Consider the following 27,744-nt stretch of genomic DNA (forward strand, 5'->3'; position numbering starts at 1 on the left):
CTGTCTCTGAGAAAACCCATTTCCTATGTGTCCATAAGGCCGGATATTGTCCTTTTGAACTTTTGCCACTCCAGTGGGAGAAAATGACATTTTGCTCCCTTAATCTCTTTGCCTGTTTATGACTTTCAACTATTCATTTTAAAATAAAGTTTCTGTTTCTGTGACTTGCTTATTCATATTGTTTGCTCATTCTATTGGGTTATCCATCGTTTTTTTTAAACCCAAGTATAGTTGATCTACAATGCACTCTTTTTTTTTCTACCCGTGTATAGGAGCTCTTTAAATAAATGAGGTAATCCTATGTGTGTTGTGAATGTTTTTACCAAGCTGTCGTGTATCTTTTACCTTTGATTATGGAAGCTCTTAAAATTTTTTATGTAGTGAAATTTATCTTTTCCTTTATAGTTTCTAGGTCTCCTATCTTGCTTAAGAATGTCTTCCTCTCACTAAAATATAGACCTTTAAAAATACTATATCACTATGCTATACACCTGAAGATAATATGGTATTGTAAATCAACTATACATCAATACAAAAAAATTAAAACTAAAAAATTATTAGTTAGATGTCTATGATGTAATACATGCCCAAATACTGCATAGTGTAGATTGGGTATAGTTAGATATAGATAGATAGATATCACATAGCTAGAGAGACAGATAGTTAGATGTAGAGTTAGAGATAGATAGATAATAGAGATGATAGATACAATAGATGATACATAAACAGAAGATATATAGTATCCTCGGAAAAGCAAAAATATAACAGCAATGGAAATATTAAAAGCTATAGAATAATATTAGGAAGTGATGCTTTCATTAGCATTCTTTCAAAAGACACTTTAAAATTTTTTTAAGATTTTTTTTTGATGTGGAGCATTTTTAAACTCTTTATTGAATTTGTCACAATATTGCTTCTGTTTTATGTGTGGGGTTTTTTTTTTTACTGCAAGGCATGTGGGATCTTAGCTCCCTGACCAAGGATCGAACCTGCACCCCCTGCAATAGAAGGTGAAGTCTTAACCCCTGGACCGCCTGGGAAGTCCCTAAAAATTTTAACCTAGACTTAAGTGCATCTAATACACCACAAAAGACAGACGTGAGAGCAAGTGTAAGGCCCTGCAAATTCCTAAAACAACTCCTGGGTTGTCAAAGAAATATTAAATTATGAATACACTCAGGATAAAAATGAGATTAATTGTAGTTTATAGCCCATTAACTAATCAGTATTTATTTGGGAAAAGATCCCAGGGGCTGTCAGCTTTCATATGTATGGCTGTAGAAAGAGAGTGATATTGGGTAACACTGAGAAAAAGAACAATAAAGGAAATAAGGTGAAAATAAAATATAGACAGTTATTCTAATTTTCTTCTAGCTTTGTACTGTGTTAATTTTTATATTCAGATTTTTTAATTCAAATGAAACGTGTGTGAGGGGAGTGTATGCGTGTGTGTGGTGTGTTTGTGGAGGAGGCGGGTGAGGCAGGGGTCTAACTTGCTTTTCTTCCAGATGTATAGCCATGTATGTCAACACGATTTAGCAAATAAACCACCCTATTCATACTCAGTTGAAATGCCAGTTTGTCCTCTACAAAGTTTCCCAAATACACTTGGATCTGTTTTAGCACTTTCTAGTTTATTCCTCTGATTTATTTCTTTGTTCATGTGTAATATATTGTTTTTATCTCATGACTTTAAAACAATATTTAATGTTGAGAAGGTAATCTCCCTCACTCTTCCTTTACACATTTTCTTGGCTGTTCTTAGACATTAATTCTTTTCTATAAATGTTCATTCAATTCTGCCCAGTTGAAAAAAATGATATTCTCATTATAATTTCACTAAAAGTACATAATAGTTTTGGAAGAATTCACATTTTTGTATTATTTCTTCCCATTTAGAAACATAACATACTCTAGAAGTCATTTAAACTATTATTTTTATTTCCAAATGAACTTTTTTTATCAAAGTCTTGTATGCATATAATTTAAAAATATCAAATAGTACAAAAGTACTAATGCAGAGTCCTCTGCCACGTTCCTCATCATTTCTCCAGCCTGCCGCTAACCCACTCCCAATCCAGGAAAACCATTATTTTTATATTAAAACAAACATTGTTTCATCGTGCTATGGCATGCAACTTTTATATCAATTTTTAAATAAAAGGAAAGATTTCAAAGATATTTTTGCTACTTCTATCATTATGGCAGTGGAAAAGTTTGAAAAATCCTGACTAAGTATATTGTACTGCAATTGATCAGATGATAGTTCAAACGTTTCCCCTCTTTCATTCAGCTTTGTGCTCCTATTCTCTAAGACATAGCCCAGCATGCAGTATGTATTTAATAAATATCTGTTAAATTAACTGAATTAATTTTTCAATTAGTGCCATCTAAGATTCCATTTCTTTTTTTTAGCAGTCTCACCCTAGTTTTGCTTTTTTAAAATGTCATTTTATTATTTTTTTAAATTTTATTTATTTTTGGCTGCGTTGGGTCTTCATTGCTGCATGTGGGCTTTCTCTAGTTGTGGCGAGCGGGGGCTACTTTTCATTGTGGTGCCCCGGCTTCTTCTCATCGCGGTGGCTTCTCTTATTGTGGAGCACGGGCTCTAGGCATGCGGACTTCAGTAGTTGTGGCATGCGGGCTCTAGAGCGCAGGCTCAGTAGTTGTGGCGCACGGGCTTAGTTGCTCCACGGCATGTGGGATCTTCCCGGACCAGGGATCAAACCCATGTGCCCTGCAATGGCAGACGGATTCTTAACCACTGAGCCACCAGGGAAGTTCTCACCCTATTTTTTATTTGTATCAAAACTGTAACATCCATGAGGATAGGGAACATATCCCTGACACTAGCACGGTCCTTGGCTGCATATTCAAAATATATTTGTTTAAGAAATAAATGAACACCATACGTGGCCAAATAGCACCTAGATCTTTTTATTTATTTATTTATTTATTTTGGCCGCACTGTGCAGCTTGTGGGATCTTAGTTCTCCAACCAAGGATTGAACTCTGGGCCATGGCAGTGAAACCGCCAAGTCCTAACCTACTGGACCGCCAGGGAATCCCCATCACCTAGATCATTTTCTCTGAATTACTAAGCTTCATTCATTGCTAGTGCAACTGAGGGTGAATCTAAATGTAGGGTTTAAATTTATTTCTCTTGAATTTTCTCTCATACGTGCACTTGTAGGCATCTGTCAAGATTGTTGTAAATTTTGTTCTTCCAGTTTTGAATGAGAAACAAAGAAATAATCTTCCAGGTCTCTATCCAGAGTATAGCTGGAAATGTCCATTAGGACCCTTTTTACCACAAAAGCCCAACCTCTTGGGGTTTCCCTGGTGGCGCAGTGGTTAGGAATCCACCTGCCAGTGCAGCGGACACGGGTTCGAGCTCTGGTCCGGGAAGATCCCACGTGCCGCGGAGCAACAAAGCCCATGCTCCACAACTACTGAGCCTGCGCTCTGGAGCCCGCGAGCCACAACTATTGAAGCTCGCGCGCCTAGAGCCCGTGCTCCACATCAAGAGAAGCCACCGCAATGAGAAGCCTGCGCGCCTCAACGAAGAGTAGCCCACATTCGCCACAACTAGAGGAAGCCCGCAGGCAGCAACAAAGACCTAACTCAGCCAAAAATAAATTAGTTAATTATTTTTAAAATAAATAAATAGATAGATGAAAGCAGATGAATGTTTTTTAAAAAAGCCCAACCTCTGCTATAAAGAAATTCTTATGGACCAAATTTGGAGAATATCTTCCTCAAAAGCAGTCATGCCCCTGCAGCTCTGATCTTCCCATTTTAGTGTGTAAGGTTCCTGGCCAGCTGGAGACAGTGATTTTTTCAGTCCTATTTGCAGTAATCTAAACCATCCACTGTCCAGTGGATGGTTCGGCTAAAAGAGGCTACTCCTTCTTACAGACCATCAAGGATCCTTCTATTTTCATCTACATCCAGCTCCAAGTGAAGTCAACCACTTTCTTCCTGAACTTATAATTGATTCAGATGAATAATCTAAGTAGTCTGTCTTTGCTAAGACTTTATCATATTAATCTAGAAGATTTGTACAAGCTCTGAAGCATACTTTGTAATTAAACTACTTTTCTCAGAACTTCACCCTTACAGAATTCATAAAATAAGGTATTAATTTGATGATATGAAGCCCCCTTTAAGGATCTCTCAGGCTAGAAGAGTTCACGTTATATAGCATCTCCCACTGGTAAAGAGTGGTATTGCAAGGCACCTCTTGGCCTCTGTATGCTCAAAAATGCCAGAATTGGTACTTCCCTGGTGGCACGGTGGTTAAGAATCCGCCTGCCAATGTGGGGGACACGGGTTCAAGCCCTGGTCCGGGAAGATTCCACATGCTGTAAAGCAACAAAGCCCGTGCGCCGCAACTACTGAGACTGCGCTCTAGGGCCCACGAGCCACAACTACTGAGCCTGCGTGCTGCAAGTACTGAAACCTCCGCGCCTAGAACCCGTGCTCCGCAACAAGAGAAGCCACTGCAATGAGAAGCCAGCACACTGCAACAAAGAGGAGCCCCTGCTCGCCGCAGCTAGAGAAAGCCCACGTGCAACAACGAAGACCCAACGCAGCCAAAAAATTTAAAAAATAATTTTTTTTAAATGCCAGAATTGGTAAGTGTAAAGTGAGGCAAGAATCCCAAACACAGGATGAATCTTAGGGAAATTTCTGGGAGGAAGCAATAAAATATAGGAAACTTAAAAATCATGAAAGGATCACATACTTCAGAGAATGGGGCAAAAAGAGGCCAACTTAATTTTTCTCTGGATAAGTCTTCAGTTGAGAATGTTGATAGATTCCCCCCCCCCAAGGGAATTCTATTTCTTATTTTAAATTGAAGTCAATAGGAAAATGGGATTTAGATTTTCCTTTATGACCAATGTTGCTGGAGTACTGCTATGAATTACCCTGGACTGGCCCTCTCGTCCTTTCAAACATATCGTACTCCTGTGCAGCACTGGTGGTATCGTGGTGAGTATAGCAGCCTTCCAAAAAATATTTTACTCTTTAGCTTCCAAAGGATTCATGATTTGGGCGAAACACTGGCATTAACAAGGCAGTAACACTGCATGGAGTTGGAATCCATGCTATTGAAGAAGAAAGGGCAAAAAACTTTGAAAGGTCTGGGCTGGGGAGAGGATTGTAAATGTATGATAGGACTCACCAGTATCCACGTTTCCTCCTTTCCTTGCAGTAAGCCAGCTAAGGGATATTTCCCAGCCCTCTTGCCTTTGGTTGGGGCCATGTGACTGAGTCCTAGCCAATGGAATGTGGCTCTTAGTGACTGTGTGCCTCGTCAAGTCCTGTCCCTTGATCATCTCAACCCACAAGCCTCCAGTCTCTCTTCCCCTTCTACAGCAACCTTGGAGGCCACTTACTGAAAAATGGCAGCATCACAGGATGGAAGGAGCCTGCACCCCTAAGTCAACATTTGTAAGAGAACTACCCGACCTGCAATGGATTGTGATACGAATGAGAAATAAACTATTACTGTACTGTCATTAAAATCTTGCAATTATTTTTTAGAGCCAGTGCCCCTTGCTCTCACTGCTATGGAAATCGCTATCTTAAAACGGGATGCCATTGTAATAAAAACATAAATATGTAGCATTAACTTAGCATTGGGTAGCCCGATGTGAAGAGCCTGGTACCAGAAGCTGAAAAGATGAAAATCTTTATTATGCAGTGGCAAAACATTGGGTAAACTGTGCCTATGTTATCTGGGATAGCAGGCCACATGCTTACTAAGTAGGCATGTCCAGGGGGCACTGGTTAGAAAAGAAACAAAGTGATAGTGTATGTTCTCTGCTACTGGCTGTACTTGGTAAAGCAATACAAGGCAGAGATGAGCTCTGGAGAAGTGGATGGTTTGCAAAGAGAAATAAGAGGGAATGGGGAGAGTAGAAAATTTGAACCTGAAAGAGGAAAACATCGACTGCTTCTAGATCCCAAATGGCAGAAAATAAGATTGGAAAGCTTTCTAGCAGCAAAGACCCATTAAGACCTAGACTTGGTGAAAAGGTCAGATTAAGGATGACTTTCCCAGTCAAGTCTTGTAGCATCAAGGTAGTTAACTGTCCTTTGAGAAGCAGAGAGAGGCACAGGGGAGGGGAAACAAAGAAATAAAGCCAGTTTGAGAACTATTTCTAGGAAAAAACTCTGGGTGTGGTCACTGGCCCACGACACTGACTCGAAGCAAATAGACGAGACTTTGCTAAAATTTTGAGGGACTTTCTTGGGAAACAAACAAAACCCCACATGCCTAGACCTTTACCTGTCATCTTGACAGTTGCAGATGAAAAACCACCTTGCTCCAGGAGGTAATGGACTGTGAGAATTAAACAGCTCTCAGGGAAGGTTCACCACCTCCCACCCACAGCATCCGCTTCAGATGTGTCCCAGGAGGGTGGTAAGCAGGAAGAACCTTCTAGAGGGCATAGCCCAGAGCATAATGGACGAGAGATTTCCTCCAGAGTTGAAGGGCCTAAGCAAAGAACTTCTCCCACCCCAGGATTAGGGGCCTTTAGAGCACCTGTGAGATCTCAAAATTTCCACAGACCCGTAGCTACTGTGTGTCTTTTACTCTTCCCTTTTCTGAATGTGTGTTTTTATTGTGATTATCTGATCCAGGCTCCTCCACTTGGACTGGAGCCACTCCCAGACCTAAAGGAAAAGACAGACGCACAGAGAGAGCCTGAACTTAGAGCTCAGTGGTGGGCATGCTTTGAGTTGCCTTCCTGGGGAGGAATGAACATATTTTATGTGCAAAAAGAAAGGAGCAAACAGGTATTTGGTAACCACGAGGTGGCCTGAACAGAGAATGCCCATGTTCCCTGATCTGTGCTTCTCCCTCTATCCAGGGCACACGGCGAAGTCTATTTTCAAGCCCTCTCACTATGAGGGGCTCTGGCCAATGGAATATGGGTAGAAGTGCTGTATACCAGCCCAGCCCTTAAAATTCTCCTACGCATGATCCTCCATTCTCTCTTCTGTTTTGCAGCCACCTTAAAGCCATTCGATGAAGACAGTGGTAATACAAGGTGGAAGGTCCCTGGGTTCCTGAGTCACCATCTGGAAGAGAACGGTCCAACCCACACTGGATTGTCATGTGAGAGATAAACTTTTGTCTTATTAAGATAGTGCGTTGTTGCCACAGCAGTGAATTTTACTCACACCAACTAACTAACTAATATAAGGGTAAGGAATGTCTACATTCAGAAAATATACCAAATAGGAAAGGCCATTAGTAAAAAAAGAAGTCAGAGAAGTTCAGAAGGAGAACCGGAAGTAGGTAGGATAAGATAAACTAGGGGAAAAGAGAGATTCAAGAAGGAGCTGCCAATGGTTTGTGATGGTTAATTTTATGTGTCAACTTGGCTAGGCTATGGTACCCAGATATTTGGTCAGTCATTATTCTAGATGCTTCTAGATGTGAAAATGTATTTTAGATGAGATCATTCTAATTAGTAGACTTGAGTCAAGCAGAACACCCTCCACTGTGTTGTGGGCCTTCTCTAATCAGTGGAAGACCTCATGGGGAAATAATCTGACTTTTCCCACCAACGGGGGAATTCTGCCAGCAGACTGCCTTTGGACTTGAGCTGCTACATTTACTCTTTCCTGGGTCTCCAGCCTGCTGGCTATTGGTTCTATTTCTCTGGAGATCCCTGACTAATACAGTGTGAAAGCTACAAAATGGTTAAAGAGGGTACAGATTTTGAAAAGGCTATTATATTTGGCAACTAGGAGGAAGGGAGCACTTTCAGTGAGCCCTGAGGGCTGAAGCCACATTCTAAGAAGGAAAAGTGGAAGCAGTGCCCTAATGCTGGAGAGAAGCATGGTGGGGGGGAGGGAAGGGATCAAGGACACTGGTGGAGGAATTGAGTTTTAGGAGAAAGAGAGTTTTGGAGGGGGGGTTTGCCTGAAGTAGAAAATAGAAAGGAAAGTCTGGGGACCTCCCTGGGAGACTTTGTTCTGAGTAAATCACAACAGTGCTCAAGAACTGAAGTGGAACAACCCAAGTGCCCACCAACAGACAACTGGCTTAAGAAGATGCCATAGGGCTTCCCTGGTGGCGCAGTGGTTGAGAGTCCGCCTGCCGATGCAGGAGACACGGGTTCGTGCCCTGGTCCGGGAGGATCCCACATGCCGCGGAGCAACTAAGCCCGTGAGCCATGGCCGCTGGGCCTGCGCGTCCGGAGCCTGTGCTCCGCAACGGGAGAGGCCACAGCAGTGAGAGGCCCGCATACCGCAAAAAAAAAAAAAAAAAAAAAAAAAAAGAAGATGCCATATATATGTCATAGTACACAGCCATAAAAAAGAATGAAGTACTGCCATGTGCAGCAGCATGGATAAACCTAGAGAATATTATACTTAGTGAAGTAAATCAGACAGAGCAAGACAAATATTATATGATATCACTTACACGTGGAATCTAAAAAATGATACAAATGAATCTATATACAAAACAGAAACAGACTCACAGACATAGAAAACAAATTTATGGTTACCAAAAGGGAAAGGGGGTGGGATAAATTAGGAATATGGGATTAACAGATACACACGACTATATATAAAATAGGTAAGCAACAAGGATTTACTGTATAGCTCAGGGAACTATATTCAATATCTTGTAATAACCTATAATGGAAAATAATCTAAAATATATATATATATAATACATATATATATACATATATAACTGAATCACTTTGCTGTACACCTGAAACTAACACAATATTATAAATCAGCTATACTTCAATTTTAAAAGAGGACTGAGTTGGGACTTTGTACCTTCATTAATACATGAAGTTTCCACCACTAGTGATTCCGGTTTTTTTCCTCTAAATGACCTCTGCTCTTTAGCGATTTCCTTTGACTTTCAACGTAAGTATGGTGTATGTGCTGCAATCAACTGTCCCCACACCTTCCCCACCCAAACTCAAGTTAAAAACAATATTAAGCAACCTTCTGTAGCCCATCCCACCCTGCCTACGCTGTCTGGTGCAGACCATGCCTCTGCACTCAAGTCCCAGCTGAGCCACATCCTAACGGTTCCATAATCTGGTCTCTCACGGGGAGTCATCCCAGCTGACCCTGGGTTCACCCCTCTGGCTGTTGATAGAAATTGCCTGAAATTACAGCTGAAAACTCTCACCCAAAGGCTGGTGTAATTTCTAGGAAATCCGGTCTTCTCCCTTCTTCATCTGTGATCTGTGATCTTGATCTTGATCCCACAGTCGTTTTGGAGCAGGAGTTCATCCTCTGAACCTCTTCAGGGCTGGGCCCAGCTCTGCTCACCCAGGGTCCATCTACAGCCAGACACCAGTATATTTCATTTCTCTGCTGATGCATCTGCATTACCATAGCAACACATACATACATCCTCCAATCCCAAGGGGGCGAGGTGGTAGGAGAGGACCCTCCCGCATACAAGGTTAGGACCTTTTTCTCACCAGACATCTTGGATCTAGTCAACTAAAGAAAGCATGGAGAAAACCAAGGGTCATTTGTTCTCTCTTTGACAAATATTTGAGTAGCTTCTGTGAGAGGCAGGGTGGTGCACCGTGGCTAAGGACAAAGGCGCGGGATTCGGCCTCCCTGGGTTCAAATCCCAAGATCTCCACTTACTAGCTATGTGACACTAAGCGCAATATCTATCTTCTGAAAAATTAGGACTATAATGGTGCTTATCTCATAGGGCTGCTAAGACGGTTAAATTAATTAATACACAGGTAAACCGCCCAAAGGATGCTTTGTGGGTGGCTATCTCCCTGGTGTTTACAAAGCAGCCTCCTGATCCATGCCACAGTCTGGGAGACTGAGGCTCATGTGGCAGACTTGGAATCCAGATTCAAAGCCCCAGGAGTACCTCGTGACTACTACCAGGTAGGCAAAATCCTCTCTGAACCTCAGTCTCTTCACCTGTAAAATGGGCAGTAGTTTCCTGGCTCCCTCTCTCAAGGTCATGGTGAGGTTCTGCTGAGATCACAGAAAGAATGCACTTGGTGAACTGAAACTTGCCATTGGGAAGGGGAGGAGATTAGAGACAGCTGAGCATGCCCCTCTCTGACTGGCAGGGATTTGTGAATGGGGTGGGGGCCGGGGGGTGGCTGTCCTTAGCCCCTTCTCAGCTCCCAGGCTTAGGGGAAAGTTTCTCTGCCCCTTTGGCCTCAGCTACTTTACTCCAAGGGCCAAAGGCGGGTGGGCATGGAGGTGTGGAGATGTGGGAAAGGGGCTGATGTAGTAATGGAAAGAGGCCAGGCCAGGTGGTCCCCACTGTGTGGTCCGTCTCCCCTGCGCCATCCTGCCACCATGGCCATCACGCCTCAGCGCCATTACTTGTTAAATTGTTGTCTTTCCTCACAGGATGCCACCTCAGGGAGTCCGGGACAGTGTGGAATGTTCCCCACACTCCCAGAGTTTGGGTCAGAACCTGGCCCATGGCTGGTTCTCACTAAGGGTCCCATCAGTGAAGATGTCACGTGAGGATCCCGGAGGAGGGCCTCGAGAGAGTCACCACTCCTTTGCCTGAGGCCCGTTTCCCTCAGATGTCACTGTTTATACCAGAGGCCTCTCCAGGAACAAAGTCGCAGAAGCTGGGAGCGCTCAGGGCCCAGTTTTCTCTTGCAGAAAACCGGGGCTTGGAGACATGGAGTGGCCGCCCAAAGTCACTCACCCAGAGTGGCAGGGCTGGCCTGACCAACCGTCTGGGTCTGCCCCGGACCGGACCGAGGGACGTGGGACTTTCAGTGCTAAAACGGGGACAGTCCCAGACAATCCGGAGGACGGGAGGGGCTGGGCCGGGACCCAGGCATCCTAATTTTCCAGTCCCTCTACCCCGCAGATGGGTGAGGAAAAGGTCCAGGGCGAACATCGAGAGCCCCCAGCCACCAGGCGGCCCCCACCGCGCGAACGATTGCTCTGGAAGAGCCTTCCTTGCGCCCCCAATCCCCAGTGCAGCGGCGCCCGGGGGCGGTCGGCGGGCGGGGCTCGGGGCCTTCCCCGCGCGAGGGGACTCCGGGGGGGGCCGGGCGGGGCGCGGGGGCCCGCGGCGGCACAAAGAGGCCCGGCCGCGGCACTTTTGAAAAGAGCGAGGAAGTTGATCTGGGCCGGGGCCCAAGGAGTGACGAGGAAGGAGGGAGGGAGGGCGGGCGCGCGGGGCCGGGGGCGGCCGCAGCCCTCGCCTCGCCGGCCTCCACGGGAAGCGCGGCGGCGGCATGGGCGGCGGGGCGCGGCGCCCCCAGCCTGCGACCCCGCGGACCCTCCTCTCGGCGCGCCGCCTCCGCAGCCGGGGCTCCGGCGTGACTCCGGCACCGAGCCCCACTCCCGCGAGCGGCGCGTAAGGCGGCGAAAGATCCGTGCCCTCCCGGGACCCGCCGGCTTCAGCCCGGGGCGCACGGCCGCCGAGCCGCCTCCGGCGGGGCCCTCCCGAGGCCCCGGAGCGGGGACCATGAAAGGTAAGCCCGCCCGCGCGCGGGAGTTCCGAGGCGAGCTTCTGCGGGACCCCTCATCCTGCGCAGGCGCGGTGGGCACCTCTCTCTGCGGGCGGGCGAGGACGCGAGGACTCCCCCGGTAAGAAGTGCGTGGGCTTCTCTTTCGTATCCTCCGGAGAAAGGTATTGGGAAGACAGGATGGAGCCCTGAAGTCCAGAGGCAAGGGAGAGGAAAGGGACGATGCAGAATGTGCTCACCGTCCATTGCTCTTTCCCGAAAAGCCGTTGTAAATCCAGAGAAGTATCTGATCCCTTTAACCTGTCAGCACAGAACGATGTTACCAGCCCAACCGTCTACCAGCGTCACCCCATCCGGAGGACCCCTCTCCGAGGCTGCTGCGGCCCTCACCTAGCCTTTTGCCCAGCGCCAGGCCCAGGATTCTCCTCCGGGAACTTCCACCCTTTCCCCAGGAGAGACCTGCCGTGTTCTGGGTTTCTCAGCCCAGGCCCAGCCCTTCCTGACCTCTGAACCCTGGCTGACCGTCCTCTGACCTCCTGGGCGCAGAGCAGTAGGGGTAGATCAGTGGTGCAGGCCTGAGCTCTCCCCAGGCCAGTCGGCATCACCACAGTGATCCTTGCAGCCAGTTCTTGGGATGGAAACAGGAACCAAACCTGGTCCCTGATGCTCATCCCTGGGCCTGGTTTACGTGAGGCCCGGGAGAGTGCACCCCTGGTCGTCAGGGTCATTCTCAGGCTAAGGGAGAAGCAGGCTTTGGAGTCATACTGTGGGACAGGGAACTTGGGGGTTTTGATGCTCCCTCACCTGCTTTCCGATAATCCTTCAAATAGCACTGGGGCTGACGCTTATGCTTCTAGCCCCTCTTCAATTTAACTGAATGTTGAAACGGTAAAGGACTTCCGGGGTCACGCGCAGGGCTTTCCACTGTGACGTCAGGTGGTGTTGGCGCAGCCGCTTCATTTGCATAGAAGGGTTTGAGGGTTCCTGTGAAGAAAAGGCTCCACGGGTAAACCTCTGATGGATCACAGCCTCCATGTTGTACAGTGGCGGAAACTGAGGCCCAAGCAGGTAGGACCGGCCCCGCGGGTGTGTCACCTGCGCAGTCCCCCAGGGGCCCAGGGCGCCACATGAGGTTCAGTGCTCTGCTGTCGCTGTCTGGAAATTATTAATAATTTTTTAACAAGGGAGCCCAGCAGTTTTATTTTGCACTGGGCCCCGCAAATCGCGTTGCTGGGCCTGTGCATGAGAGAAGGGACTTGCTTGAGATTCACAGCTCGTCAGGGGGGCCGGCCCAGGGCCCCTGACTTCCAGGCCAGTGCGCTTGCTAATGAATACATCCTCTTCCTTCCCTCCGGCCTTGGTCCCTCTGTCTGTGCTTTCCGGTGGCCTCACCACGTCTGGATCTATCTTGGACGAGGCAAGCAAGTTATCATCAGCGCCAGGGAGTTCCCTTAGCAGCAGAGAGGAGCCTCACTCACCAGGTTCCTGCTCTCAGCTGCCACATCTGTGCAGTGTCCTGTGCCCAGTCAGCGGTCCCGGGGCAGGTCATTACCAGAAGCCTCTGGAAAGGTCTGAGGCCACCTCTCACCACAGGCTTGGGGCCCACGCTGCTCTGGACCTGGATGGTGATGGTAAGACGCTGCCCATTCTGAGTGGTTTGGCCCCACCAACATTCCAGAAGAGCTCTTTGGGGGAAAACAGACTGGGGGGAAGCCAGGCAGGGCCGAAATCCCCTGAAACGGAGGAGACACCCAGCTCCCAGGAACACACGGCCCGCCTTTCTGAAACTCAGTGAGGCAATGCCACTCCTCTAAGCGGCGGAGGAAAGAGCTGGTGTGCACAGGTATTGAGAGGAGGTCTCTGAGGAGGACCGCTGAAGCAGGTCATCGGCTCCCAGCATCTTCCTGGCCTGCTGACTGGGAGGCTGTGGGCTCTGAGCAAGAAACCCAAGTCCTGCCCCTCTCACTCCTTTTCCCTCAGACAGCAGCCTCACCACCACCTGGGGCCGAATTCCTGTCCGCTGAGGCCTTCAGGGCAGCTCTTGTGTGTCTTTCCCCCAGTTTCGGGAAACCTTCTAAGATCTTCCATAACCTCCCAGGGCCCGGGCCGCAGAGCTGCGGGGAAGGCGGGGCTGATTCCCAGCCCACCTCCCTGCAGGGTCTCCCCTCATCCTCCCCCTGGGGCCAGGAAGAGCCACCCCCTCTACCTGAGATGGAAAAGCCAGGGCAGGCAGTCAGTATTTGGCCTTGGGGGCATCTGTGGAGTGTGAAGAATCAGGGGGTTTTTTTTTACCCACGTGGAAAAAAATAAAGTGCCCAGAAGAGCAGGTGGCCCCTTCCCCGGGGGAAGCTGGCTTCAGACTGTCCTCCGCGGGCTGCACCAATCTGAGAAGTACCTCTGCTGGCAAAGATTCCCTGTCCCCGCTCAAAGCAAAACACGGTGATGTTATGTTTTGTGGAGGTTGGCGGCGACGGTACTTAAACAAGAAAACAGGTCTGCTAAGGCGCGCTGCCACCAGTGGCCAGGCGCCAGGGCCCACTTTGCCAGCCAAGCTGTTTCCGCCCTGAGGTGCCTCCCACCCACCTGCCCACTGGCTGGCGGCCGGGCCTCCCAGGCAGCCGCATCTTTTGATGCAAGCAGGCCCCAGCTCCGGGTCCAGGCCCTCTCACACCTGAGGGGCACGCAGCTGCCACCAGCCCCTGGCGATGGGCCCACCTTGGAGCTGCCCGCTGGCTTGTCTGAGCCATTAACAGCCACCTGTGGAATTGTTCCCACATCTCCAGCGAGAGGGTCCTGTCGTGAGATCCCCTCCCAGACACGTGAGTCACCCCTCCAGAAGTGGCCTGGTTCCCTGCAAAGATGACTGATTTGGGAGTCAAGGACAGAGGCTCTAGTCCTGGCCCCGCGTGAGGCTCTGGCCAGTGTTTCCCTCTCTGGGCCTCGCTGCCCTGCTGGGTGGTCCCTGAGAACCATCTTGCTCGGATGCACTGTGACTCAGCCCAGGAGCTCCGGGCCTGAGAGCCACGTAGGGAGCAGAAGTGACTTGGTAAAGAGATGCTTGGAAGCGGGCCTACCTCATGGGCCACTATGTCCCTGGGAGACTTGGCCTCAGCTGCCATGGACGGGCAGAGCCACACCCTGCTGTTCCCCAAACCTGTGGGAAATGACCCCTCCCCACGGAATCGGGGAGCAGTGCCCACAGCCCACAGGCAAAGGGCGGGCGGGAGAGCAGTGGGTCTCAGAAAACAGCGGTGTGATCCCAGGAAAATCTACCTCTTGCACCTTGGCAGGGGGGATATACCCACTCATGAATGTGCAGACTGCATCCCTTTTGGAAGCCTGACCTCCATCCCCAGACCTCGGGACACTGGAGGGGGCCTGTGACTAGAGGAGCTGACACGGCAAAGGTGCACAGAGCCAATAAATGGCCCGATGTGGGAGAGGGGTACCCTGGGGCTCAGATGTTGGAGATCAGCTCCAAACAGACAGACAGACACACACGCGCGCGTGCACACGCACACACGAGCTGGTCACCTTGCCATCCCGCTGGGGTGATTTTAATAACTGAAGACTCACACCCCAAAGCTAATTTGGGGGCGAGGACAAAGAATTCTACTTCTCAATAGATGTTGGTGGACAGCTTGGCAGTTTTCGTGAAGGACAGGCAGCTGTGCTGGGTGTTACCAGTACAGAGTTGGCAAGTGCAGCAGCGCGATGGACCGTGTCACTCATATATTCGCTGTCTGTGTTTTGATCATGTTTAATTTAGTGTGTGTGTGTTGTGGGCACTGAAGCCCAAGTTTGAGCCTAGGCCTGTCACACGCCAGCTTTGTCACTTTATGATGAAGTCATTGGCGCTCCTAGGCCCTCAGTCTCCTCATCTGCAAGTAGATTGTACGTTCTCTGAAGTTCTTTCCAGCTCTGACATTCTCCTCTAGTGTTTTTCCTTTTGTGAGGGTATGTATATTTCTACCTGTCTATCTATCCACATTTTTCCCCCAGACGAAGACTGTAAAGCCCACAGGGTAGTATCCAAGTGTGAGTTTCATGAGTGTGAGGACCCTGGCTGCCTTTTTCTTGTCTCACTCTTGCACAAGGCCTGGCACTTAGGAGGTGTCCGTTATATTTGTTCAGTGGTTCCATCTGAGTCCCCCACTGGGCTGAAATCCTTAAAGGCAAGGACACCCCATGGTGTCCCCAGAACCTAACACAGGTATTTGGTAAAGATTCATGCTTCTATTTAACCAGCATTTTTTTTTTTTTTTTTTTTTTTTTTTTTTTTTTTACCAACTGACAAGTGCCCGGGCTTGTCTGTCTATGTCTGTCTAATGGCCAAGAAAGATTCAGAGAAGGGCTTAGAGTTTGGACACTGTCCTTTCTCTCCAGGAGCGTACCCTTTCCTGGGACACTTACGACTTGTGCCCAAATCATTCAAAAAAATCTGAAAGTGTTAAGTGCGTGAGAGAGTTCCCAAGGAGAGAGTTTGGGTGTTATTGGTCCTTTTCCCGTCTCTCCTCCTTTCCTGCTCCTCCTCTGGAAGAGTCTGTGGTCTCAGCCGTGGACTCCCATGCCTTGAACAGTCCCACCTAGTCTCAAGGATGTGATACACGGGACATGCTGGTGATACCGGATTTAATCCTCTGAGCCCCAGACCCTTCCCCGACAGTGCCCTACACGTCTAGCTGGAGACCTGCAGACACTCCTTTAAGGTGCAGATGGGATGCCTTCACATCCAACTGAATGCAGGTTAAATAGTGGTTATTTTGGGATGTTGTCCCACACCTTTCAGTCAGCAAACATGTATCAATACCCACTTTGGGAGAGGAAGTGGCTAGCCTGAAGGGGAGCAAAGATGCCCTCCGGTGGAGACGAAACATACACACTTAAGAAGAGAACCAAGTTAGCAAGGGGGATGATGGGAAGGAACCAGGGAGTGGTATATACAGTAGATTGCATAGGAATCCCCAGAAAGAAAGAGCCTTTCAAGTTGGGGCAGGTAGGGAAGGCTTTAGGGAGGCATAGAGGGTGAGCACGATTTGGATGGGGTCCTCCAGGAGACAGGAGGAGCAGGAAGCATGTTGGTGAAAGCTGGGCACTGTCATTGGGTGTGTTCACCGGTGATGGGAAAAGAGATTTGCCTGGAGACTGAGAGTTGGCAGAGAAATGCAGGGCGCCACAGGACCAGGAGGCCGTGAGCGCCACGCCAAGGACTCCAGCTGTGTCCTGTTGACTCCTGTTGACTTTGGAGAGGCCCTAGAAGGGTTTGTCAGGAGATGGCCTGGTTGCTGCTTCTCGAATGACCTTCCCCCATGTTGGGAAATCTCTACTTTTAGAGAAAGAAATGAGGGAAGAAGAAAATGAGTCTGTAACAGAGCCAAGAGGAGCGGTTGGGGACACCGGGGGAGAAGGAGGATGTAATGTAATGGAAACCGAGAGGAGAAGGTTCCAAGAAGGAGAGAATGGTCAACAGTGTGACTGTTGATGGACAGGCTTAGCTAAGGGTTATTTGATTCTGAAAAAAGTAGGCTGCAGAGACCTAGAGGGGAGTGGGTGGATTTGAAGCAAAGGCACAGGAAGACCTTGTGTTAGAGAAGCTTCAGGAAAAGGGAGTTAAGGAGTTGAAGTAAGAAGTGGGGCCAGGCGTGAATGGTTTTTCGAGGTGGTGCCCATTGGAAGGTGGAGGGAGAGAAGAGAAGGGGAGGTGGGGGCCCATGGGTGAAGGAGATAGGAGTGGCTGAGCTTTGCTGTAGAAAGAAGAAAGACTAGGACTTCCCTGGTGGTCCAGTGGGTAAGACTCCGCGCTCCCAATGCAGGGGGCCTGGGTTCGATCCCTGGTCCGTGAACTAGGTCCCACATGCAGCAACTAAGACCCGGAGCACCCTAAATAAATGAATGAATGTTTTTTAAAAAAGAAGAAAAACTGTCTTTATGGGGGCCCCAGGAAGGATGCAGACAGAGGCTCTTTGCATTCCTAGTTGCATTTAATCTTTTTACCATATATCTCCATTATAAAAATTTTGAAAAATTCAGAAAAGGAAAAAAAATCGCACTCACCTGAACTCCTATCCCTCAGAGATAACTGACAAGATTTGGAAGGGAGTTCTTCCAGAAATCCTTCAGTGTATAATTTGCACATGGATTTTTTTCACATAAGTAAGATTATACTACTAATAACATGGCTTATTCTATGTATGTATTTATAAAATTCAGCAATAGAACCTAGATATCTTCCCTAGGCAGGAAGTATAGATCTGCATTCTTTTTTTATTGGCTGAATAATATTCCATAGTATGGCTTTACAGTAATTTATTTAACCAATCCCTTATCAATGGGCATTTAAGGTATATACATTTATCCTCAGGTGTATCATAGCATGCAGCGATAATCTTTACATCTCCATCTTTGCCTAGTGGTATACGTATCCCCTTAGAAAAAAACTCCTAGAAGGGGGTTGCTGAGTGAAAAGGCATGCTCATTTGAAGTTTGGCTATCATCAAAAAGAACACAAATAACAAATGTTGGTGAGTACATGGAGAAAAGGGAGCCCTTGTGCACTTTTGACAGGAATGTAAATTGGTGCAGCCACTATAGAAAACAGTATGGATGTTCCTCAAAAAACTAAAAATAGAGCTACCATATGATCTAGAAATTCCACTCCTGGTATATATCTGAAAAAAACCCACTAATTCAAAAAGATATATGCACCCCAAAGTTCATAACAGCATTATTTACAATAGCCAAGATAAATAACCTAGGTGTCTGTCAACAGATGAATAGGTAAAGAAGGTCTGGTACATACACACACACACACACACACATACATACACAATGGAATATTACTCAGCCATGAAAAGGAATGAAACTTTGCCATTTGCAACAACATGGATGGACTGGGAGGGTATTATGCTGAGTGAAATAAGAGAAAGACAAATACTGTATGATATCACTTCCATGTGGAATCTAAAAAATACAACAAACTAGTGACTATAACAAGAAACAGCCTCACAGATATAGAGAACAAGCTAGTGGTTACCAGTGGGGAGAGGGAAGGGGGAGGGGCAAGGCAGGAGTAGGAGATGAAGAGGTACAAACTACTTGTATAAAACAAGCTACAAAGATATATTGTACAGCACAGGGAATATAGTCAGTGCTTTATAGTAACTATAAATGGAATATAATCTTTAAAGGTTGTGAGTCACTATGCTGTACACCTGTAACTTACATAATATTGTACATCGACTGTACTTCAATTGAAAAAAAAATGAAGTTTGGAAATAGAGTCCACACTATATTCCCAGGGCATGAGGGCCCATCTCCACACACCCTCATCTACACTGGGTTTAAGGGGTGGGCACCTGGAGGAAGTCAGGGCAAGATGAAGAGCTTAAAGCTAATGGGTTTGATCTTTTCAGAAAGGGAGGCAGTGAGCTCATCTTTGGAGAATGAGGTGGGCTGAGAAGAAGAGGAATAGTGGGTGAGGATGCAAATGGGAAGATTTGACTGGGGACAGAGCCACACCAGTGTCTGACATGCCCCCACGGGGCTGGGTCCCCAGTGCAGTGCAGAGAGAAAGGGCTGGGGAGTGAAAGGCACCAGGGCCAGGAGAGAAAGCTAAAGGCTCCCGGGAGCCGAAGGTGATCCCGGGGTCCAGACTGATTGCCTGCGAGAAGCAGGAATATATAGACAGTGCAGGGCTTCCCTGGTGGCGCAGTGGTTGAGAGTCCGCCTGCCGATGCAGGGGACGCGGGTTCGTCGTGCCCCGATCCGGGAGGATCCCACGTGCCGTGGAGCGGCTGGGCCCGTGAGCCATGGCCGCTGCGCCTGCGCGTCCGGAGCCTGTGCTCCGCAACGGGAGAGGCCACAGCGGTGAGAGGCCCGCGTACCGCAAAAAAAAAAAAAAAAACAACGTAGTGCAGGGGATTAGGAAAAACATCGGGCGAGGGAGCAAGAAAGGAGCTTGCGATCATGCAGACAGAACGGCAGTGAGGTTTACCCCAGAGGGTGTGCGGGCTGAGCTGCGGCCAACGTGGAGATGAGACCTACAGATTCCGGGTCAAGGAGCCCTGCCGTCTAGAGACGCAGTGGACTTTCAGCATGTTGCCTCCATTAAAGCTGGTGGCGGGAGACAGGATGAAGCAATCATCGAATCCAGGTGATGTGCTTATCCAGAACAGTATTCCCCGATGTGGGTGCACCTCTGACTACCAGTTCCATTGGATTTAATAGATCATTGTTTTCAAGAATGGCAAGAAATTCTATGGTGAAATAAGTTTGAGAAACACAGAATTAAACACAGATAGAGATGGACTTTTTTTCTTTTTTGCAGAACTTTTCAAAATTTGTACTACGTTCATGAGAATCTCGAGATGCTGATGGAAAATGCAGCATTTTCCAGATTTACTTGATCAGGGGACCCCCTTTTCACAAAGAATAGTTTGAACTAGTGCTCTGTAGGATGTGTTTTTGAAAACTGAACTTCTTGAAAGTTGGAAATTGGTCGTGAGAGTGACAGGCATTAGGCAAGAGAGATAAATGACAGCAGCAATTCAAGCGGGAGAGAAAAACAATCCTAAGAAAAATGGCTTGTTGCTACCACTTATCAAGTATTTACTAGGTACCAGGTACTTTCTGTATGGTGTCTCATTTTCACAGCAGCTCTGTGCAGTAGATGGTATTCTCACTATTTTGCACACGGAGCCCAGAGAGGGGAAGGCGAATCCCCCCACGAGGGAAAGCGTGACTGGACGTGGTGAAAAGCAGAGAGTGAGGGGTTTGAAGGCCCAGAGGTAACCATCAAGATCAAGAAACTCATGATTCCCACCCCTCCCACCCTACTGGGTTTGTGGGGTTCAGGAGCGATGAAGGAGCTGCTGTCTCCACACAGGAGGAGACCATTGTGTATGTGATGGGGGAGGGTTAAGATCTGTTGTACTGAGTGAATAGCCGGGGTTCTCTTCTCAAATAGAGGATATACAACCCCTTGAAGGGGTAGAGTCATCCCTGTATATCTGCGGGGGATTGGTTCCAGGGTCCCCCACAGATACCAAAATCCAAGGATACTCAAGTCCCTTATATACAATGGCATAGTATTTGCATATAACCCCCACACATCTTCCCATATACTTTAACTCATCTCTAGATTCGTTATTACACCTAATACACTGTAAATGCCAGTGTAAATGTAAATAGTTGTAAATACACTGTAAGTGCTATGTAAATAGTTGCTGGTCGCTCAGCAAGTTCAAGTTTTGCTTTTTGGAACTTTCTGGAAATTTTTTTCCGAATATTTGCCAACCGCGGTTGGTTGAATCCGCGGATGTGGGACCCACGAGTACGGGTTGGCATTTGGAGTTGTCGCGGATAACCAGGGATTGCTACTGGTGTTCAGTGGGTCAGAATGCCAGATGTCTGTTCGGCGTGGGTAAATCCTGTCTAATGGAGACCTGTGCCACTCAAATGCCAAGAGTGCCCCAGTTAGAATACTGAGGGCAAGAAAGGGGAAGAGAGTCATTTAGGATCAAGAGGGAGATCGCCCGCAACCTCTGTGGTTGCGGGAACCGTGGAAGGCAGCAGATGCTGGGGGCTGGGGGCTGGCCCTGAGGATGCAGGCAGCAAGGAGAGGAAATGCCTGTCCCAAGAGCATCGGATGTGGATTTTAGGAGTGAAGGAGCAGAAAAGAGGCGACTGTCACAGGGGAGCCAATCATGACACCTTGCCGAGCAGGAGAATCTGAAAGGGAGGGACCAGATCATCAGAGCAGAGAGGGACAGACGGATCCCCATCCGAATATAAACGTACCCTCAGCGGAAGCCTGTGGGGAGGGGGTCGTGGCCGAAGGGTTCCAATGAAATCAATTTTGCCAGCTTAATGATAGCATTCTCCGGCCATAAACTACAATTATTCTGCAACTTTAAATATAGCATTGGCTCCTGAGAAGACTCTGAAATCTTTATTTTCACTGCCACAATTGGCTGTTTTGAAAACCCACTCTGTGAACTCCATAGAAGATAATCATCAAAATATGTTCCTTGAAGTTCCCAAAGAAAGACCTTTTATTCAGTTCCTCGAATCTCTCCCTCCTTTGCTGACTGATGGAAGATTGCAGTCCCTGAAAGGCTAAAGAGTGAATCAACACCACATTTTCAGTCAACCAAAAGCTGGATTCTGCGACCACAGTTGAGTTAGCAGTCGGTTAACAGGTCGGGGCTATTTTCCACCTCCAGAGGGACAAGTGAACCTGGCTGAGCCCCAGCAGAGCCAGAAGTCATGCCCAGCCATGTGCCGACTCTGGCACCTTCAAATCAAACTCTCTACAACGTGGCTCGGTGGGAGCTGAGGCTTGAAAACAACAAGGGAGTTCCCTTGTGGCTGCCTTTCTGATATTTGAGTTGGAGAATATGACCGTAGCTATGGGAGAAAGAGAGGTTCTTTCAAGTCTCCAGTGGTTGCCACTACTTTATGAGTCTGGGCTTGCAGTGCTGTCTTTGAAGGCTTTTTTTTTTTTTTTTTTTTTTTTTTTTCAATTCACTGCCTGGAATTTGGGTAGAGATCGCTAGCTGAATAATAGTGGGGCCCGGCTGTGCCTTCGGTAGGTCATTCATGGGCCTGGCTTCTTCATGACAGGGATAAGGATGCTCCCTCATGACAGCTCCAATCCCCTGGGGCCTCTGGAACAGGGGAGGCTGAAACTGGCTCACAGAGTCTTTGATGTTTGCTACCCAGAATAGCAGGCTGTCCCAAGCTTGTCTCAAGAGAGGGGTTTTCCTGAATACTTAAGGTTCTACGCATTACCCTAGCTTTGGCGGTGCCCTTTCCCAAGCCCACCCCCTCCTGTCCCAGTGGCCTTTCTCCTGGAATCAGCAAAATGAAAAAAAAAAGTTTACAAAAAGAGACACAGAGAGAAGGCAACAGAGGCTACTTCTGCCTTCCTGGAAAGGTGGCCTCTTTTCAGACAACTGTGGTGACATCTTCAGCCATTCCAGGCACCTGGCAGCCCACACTGATAACGCAGGTGCTTCTCAGTTTTCAGCATGTCAGGAAGTGCTCAGTTTCATGGATGGTTTATGTATGATGCAGGAAAGAACCACAGCCGGATTTGAGAGGGCCATAAAAATGCTGGTGGTATTTAAAGTGATTAACTGGGCACATGGAAAAAATTAACCACCACCACCCCACCCCCCCAAAAAAGGGAGGTCTTTTAGCTTTAGGAGAGGTAAATCATATCCCTTGTTCCAGCTCTGAGAAAGGGAGGGGAAGAAGATCCTAAATTTTGCTGCACCGCCCCCAACCTACCCTTTCATTCCTTTTCAATCCAAACATTAGGCCCCTCCCTGTGTATTCATTTTAAGTCTCTGCTGCTTTAAGCCTTTGCATCCTCAATGCATCAGAACTCCCCCACACTCCCTAGCCATGGAGAAATCTAAGAATAAACCATATTTAAACCATATTTTAAATCATTAATCAATTTTTTTTTTTTTTTTTTTTTAGTAAAACTGAGCTCTTAATTAAAAGGGCAGAAGTTAACAATTAACTAAGGATGCAGGCCTTCTCCAAAGGTCAGTAAATCCATCTTTTCTGAACACCCACTGTGAGGTCAGCCCTGTGCTGAAAGAGGCTGAGGGAAGATTTCCTGACCTCATGGGGATGACAAAACACTGGCAGGCCGGACGGGTAAACAGATGCTGAGCCTGGATGGAAGAGGCCTTTCCGAGCTCTGTGGCCTGTCTGCGCTGGGCGTGTGTAACTCTGCAAGCACTCTGTATGTGTATTTGCATCTTGCTTCAGATCCCCAGGCATTTCGGAACCTCTAACTAGCTGCCAGATCACTTAACCTCTGCCAGCCTTTGTAACATGACAGGTGGGCTCTGTGACCTGTAAGTTCCCTTCTCACTCCCTCTCTCTGAAAGCTCTGGAAAGCTGGGGCACCCAACACTTAAGTCACATGGCCCCAGAAGGCATGGGAGCAGGCAGCATGGGAGATGCAGAGGGAAAATTCTTTTCCTGTGTCTGCTGACCCCACTTGGTCCAGTGCAAGGGGAGAGTACAGATCCTGTCTCATCAATCATCCTCTAATCGTCACAGCCTCTGTGTCCGCAAGCCCAGCTCTTCTCAATTCTTTATGTCCGTTTCCTCATCCTTCCTCTGACTGGTTCAGTCTTGGTGCAACGTGAGTATAAGTCCATGCTTTGCACAGGGTTTGGCTTCTAAGAGCCTCACAAAGCTTTGGATTATGTCCTCATTGAGAGGAACAAGGCTGAAGTGGAACAGTTGCTATAGCGTTCCAGACATAGGTAAATTGGGGGTCCCCAGGGTCCGTGGCTCAGCGCTAGCAAACAGGAAGTTGGAAGGAGTAGAAAGAGAAGATCTCTTTGGTGATGGGAGCCGGGGAGGGGGGGGCGGTGGGGAGAGGTGGGGCTGTGAGTGATGGAGCTGTGATGTCAGCAAAGGGAAAAAGGGAATAGGGCCAAAGATTTGCAAAGCCCCTCATCTAAAGAGAGCTGAGATCGTGCTGGCCGTTAGTCCCCTTCCGGCGGGCGGCTCCGCAAAGTATCAGACGGGCCTCGGTGAATTCTCACTTGCTAATGACTGCCAATCTAGGGGCTCTCAGCGGGAGAGCAGAGTTATGACAGAGCTGCGTGCTTTCCGAGGGGGTGTTTGCTGAAGGTTGGTGTCCATCTTGCTTGATTTAAGTCTTCCCAGGTTCCCTGCAAAGGCTATAAACAGGGATGTGATGAAATTGACCCTGGAGCCAGAAGAGGGAGGAGGCCTAGTCACAGGGTCGGGCACGGAAGCACCACCAGGGGTGGAGAGAGTTGAGAAACACAGGCCTAGGAGGAGTCTCTGCCCCGAGTAGTGGAAGAAATACCTCCCTGAGGGGCCCCCCGGGGCTGCTGTAAATGCAACAGGGTACAGCGTGGTTCTGGCTGAAATCATCTGTGGGTGAGAGGGTGCCACTAGTTAGGGCGGGGGTTTGGTCTGACACAGCACAGAAGGCACCGCCTCGCCTGTGGCGCTCCTTTATGGGGAAGCGATGGCAGTCCTGGTGACATCCCAGGCCATGTTATCCTCTTCAGCTGTCAGCAGATTGATGATAGGGTAGCAGCCTTAAGACACAAAGCGGGGCTCAAGAGGTTGATTTCTTAGGGTACGTATAAAGGGTACCAGTCATGTCAGCCTTCCTCTGCTACTGTACCCAGCCTCCTCCAAAGCATGCACACGCACACACACACACACACACACACACACGCACGCACACACACGAGAACACACTAACTGTATCACACAGAGGCTACCTGCAGTTTGTTACTGTGGAGAGGAAACTCAAGCATGAAATTCAGGAGGCTTTGCCACTCTTACGGATCAGGGGTTCTTGGCCTTCCCCAGTCAATAGAAATTGATCAGAGGCCAGACAAGAAATTCAGGCAACGCTTTACTGGGGCCCCTGAAACAACAGGTTTCCTTGCTTGCTCCCCGACGGGGGTGGGGTGTGAGCTTGTTTCTTATATGGGGTGAGGGTAGGGGTGTGTCCATGGGGCAGGCTGGAGGGGTGGCTTAGGAGTTCTGCCCACCCCTTAGGTGGTGTTGCGTGCAGGGGGCATGCACAGTACCTGCTTTTGCTCCCGACACCCTGTTTTCGCCTCCGGCTCTTCAGAAGTGGCAGTTGGGGTTTTTTTTTTTTGGTCTTCGTTATCTTTTTGTCCATAATTTGCCCCAACTGTGCCTGCACGCAGTTATTTTTAGGCCCTTCCTTATAGTTTCTTTGTATGTTGTTGCTGGAGGAGCCGTTTTTGTCCAGGTGCCAGCACTGCAGCAAAGGGTCCCAGGTCCCAGGCTGTCTCATCACGAGCTGTCCCTGTGGCTTTAGCCAGGCATTCAAAGAGAACCTCCTCCCCCTAACTCAGCTTCCCCATCTGCAAAACTGGGAGAATAACTTCTCACCCTGTCTCTCTTGTCAGGCTAGTTGTGGGGATAAAGGGTATGAGCCCAGGTCTCTGCCTTCCCCCCGCATTAGCTCAGAGTCTCGGAGGGTAGGGGGCCGACCTTGGTCTTTGCACCAGGCTTCTCCATGATTACACATGCAAGCATAGACCCCCTAGAGGAAGGGTAACACAAAACCATTCATAGTCCCATGCGAAATGGTGTTTGTTGGGCACTTGTCTGTACCGATCCCTGTGCTGGGGGCTTTGGGTATAAAGCAGAGAAGAAGACAGACACAGTCCCCACCCTCAGATCTTAAACACTGAGGAAGAGAGCTGTTGGATAAATAATAACAGGTATACTGCATTCCACAAAGGGAAAATACAGGCCACGTGGCAGAATATGTAACAAACAAGAGACCTCCTCCAGTCTGGGAGCTCGAGGAAGACTGCTAGGAGGTGACCTGTCAGTCGTGACCTGGAGGACAAGCAGAGGGTATTCATGGCAGTGATGGTGGCATCTTTAATTTGGGGCTGCCCACAGCCCCTCCCCAACTGAGCCCGTTCAGGGCTGCCCTCGCTTATCGGGCATTCCTTTGCCTGCTCTGCCCCTCGGCTCCCGGGTAGGTCACAGTGGTCACGACAGCACAGCACTTGGGAAATGAGGCTGCTTCCGGGTCATTGCCAGAGGACCTTGAGAGCCATGCCCAGCCCTGGGCCCAGCCCCCTTCATGTCTACCCGCTCACCTCATAGTCCCATGAGCAAGGATTCTTAGCATTTGTAGAACCTTGGCTCGTTACTCTGAGGGGGGAGTGGGTGCGGTAGAGAAGCCTTCTGAGTTCAGATCTCAGCTTCACCACATATCCTGGGTGCTGTTAAGCAACTCTCTTAACTTCTCTGAACCTCAGTCTTTTTGCCTATGAAAGTGGTACTTTGGACTCTAAAGTTTATAGCATCGTTATGAAGATTGCCCCAAGGCAAGATCCAACCCTTCATCACTTGACAAAAGGGAACGAAGAAAAACAAAAATTGGAGCTTCTACTTCTAGCATTACCAACTTAAAATATTCCTGGGTTATAGAGTTTAAGTGTCTGATAAACTACAAGCAAACTGCTAAATGCATAGCTAGAGTTGAAAGAAAACAAGGGAAATCCCTAGGAACCAAGCCAAAAAAAAACCCCTTAAAATTAAGAACTGAAACCAAACGGGTCCACAAATGCAGGAGCTGGATGTTAGGAATCTCTAGTCTTGGGTGCAGGAGGAGACAAGGCTATGAGAGGCACAGGGGCACTTGTGGACCTTTGCTGAACCAAAGACCTCCCAGCATAAAACTCCAACCCTAGAAGATACTGCTTCCAGGTGCTGGCACCTGGGACAGCCATTCTGGTTGGGTTTTTTTTTTTTTTTTTTTTTTTTGGCCCCAGTGTTTTCTGATGGGCCACGGCCTTCCTACTGTTTGGTCAGCGCCCAAACCTGTGGTTAACGATTTTGAGCCTCACCCCAGCCAGTCTGCTCCTTGAAAAGGGGGAAAGGGAAGGGAAAGAGGCTAGATGCGAAATCTACCTGCTAGAGAGCTGACAAGGAAATGGGATATCTCCAGACAATCCGGGCGAGGGGAAAGGGGCGGTGCTGGGTTAACACAGGCTTGCCCTCCGCTGGTCTGGGGATCTAGTATATATTCTTTGTGAACACTTGGGTGATCCAATCTAAGGAATCAAACCACAGTGGTCCCAGATGGGTAGCTCCCCTGGCACCTGGCAAAAGTCTAGGAAATGCCCTCTGGAAGAAAGAGTCTTGAACACAGACCCCTCAGGATGCACTGTTTAATCAGGGGCTACAGTATGAATGCCTTTCCACACCTCCCTACCCTCTCCCTCCCCCTGGAGTGCATTATGGTGGCCCCAAAGCTATGCACACACAAGCTTTAACAATTTTCAGAAATAAATATCTTGAAACATCTGCAAGGCACATGATGATAAGTTATGCTCTCATCAAAACCTTCTGTGAAAAGAAAAATCAACTGTTCAACAGAAAAATGGGCAAAGCCTTCATACAGTTAATTCATGGAAAGCCATGGTTAGTAAGCACTTGAAAATGTTCCATTTCACTAATAATTCTTAAATGTGCAAAATAAAATATGGAGATTCTTTGAGTTAAACTCATAAAGACATTTTTTTCTTTTTTTTTTCTTTTTTTTTTTTTTGTGGTACGTGGGCCTTTCACTGTTGTGGCCTCTCCCGCTGCAGAGCACAGGCTCCGGACCTGCAGGCTCAGCGGCCATGGCTCACGGGCCCAGCCGCTCCGCGGCATGTGGGATCCTCCTGGACCGAGGCACGAACCCGTGTCCCCT

General features: G+C 48.2%; 1 protein-coding gene and 1 long non-coding RNA gene across 8 annotated transcripts in view; one reads left to right on the plus strand and one right to left on the minus strand.

Annotated features, from left to right (window-relative positions):
• Positions 1 to 9,181: 9,181 nt before the first annotated feature.
• LOC136794621 (uncharacterized) lies at positions 9,182 to 11,978 on the minus strand. The gene is made up of 3 exons (XR_010841662.1): positions 11,868 to 11,978; positions 11,717 to 11,777; positions 9,182 to 9,335 (listed from the first exon to the last, which is right to left on the minus strand). It is a non-coding gene; the product is annotated as an uncharacterized lncRNA (long non-coding RNA).
• The window catches only part of SCARA3 (scavenger receptor class A member 3), a 38,693-nt gene continuing 22,155 nt past the window's right edge, over positions 11,207 to 27,744 (plus strand). For 2 of the 7 annotated variants that reach the window (XM_059071342.2, XM_067039965.1), the window contains exon 1: positions 11,207 to 11,483. In XM_059071342.2, the coding sequence (XP_058927325.1) occupies positions 11,477 to 11,483 (7 nt within the window). In that variant the 5' untranslated portion in view covers positions 11,207 to 11,476. Of the gene's footprint in view, positions 11,484 to 11,511; positions 11,599 to 12,899; positions 13,109 to 22,964; positions 23,033 to 27,744 lie in introns of those variants that run through there. The other 5 variants (XM_059071341.2, XM_067039964.1, XM_067039963.1 and 2 more) reach the window with 5 other exon arrangements.

Source organism: Kogia breviceps, chromosome 8, assembly GCF_026419965.1.
Source record: "Kogia breviceps isolate mKogBre1 chromosome 8, mKogBre1 haplotype 1, whole genome shotgun sequence".
NCBI classification, from domain to species: domain Eukaryota; kingdom Metazoa; phylum Chordata; class Mammalia; order Artiodactyla; family Physeteridae; genus Kogia; species Kogia breviceps.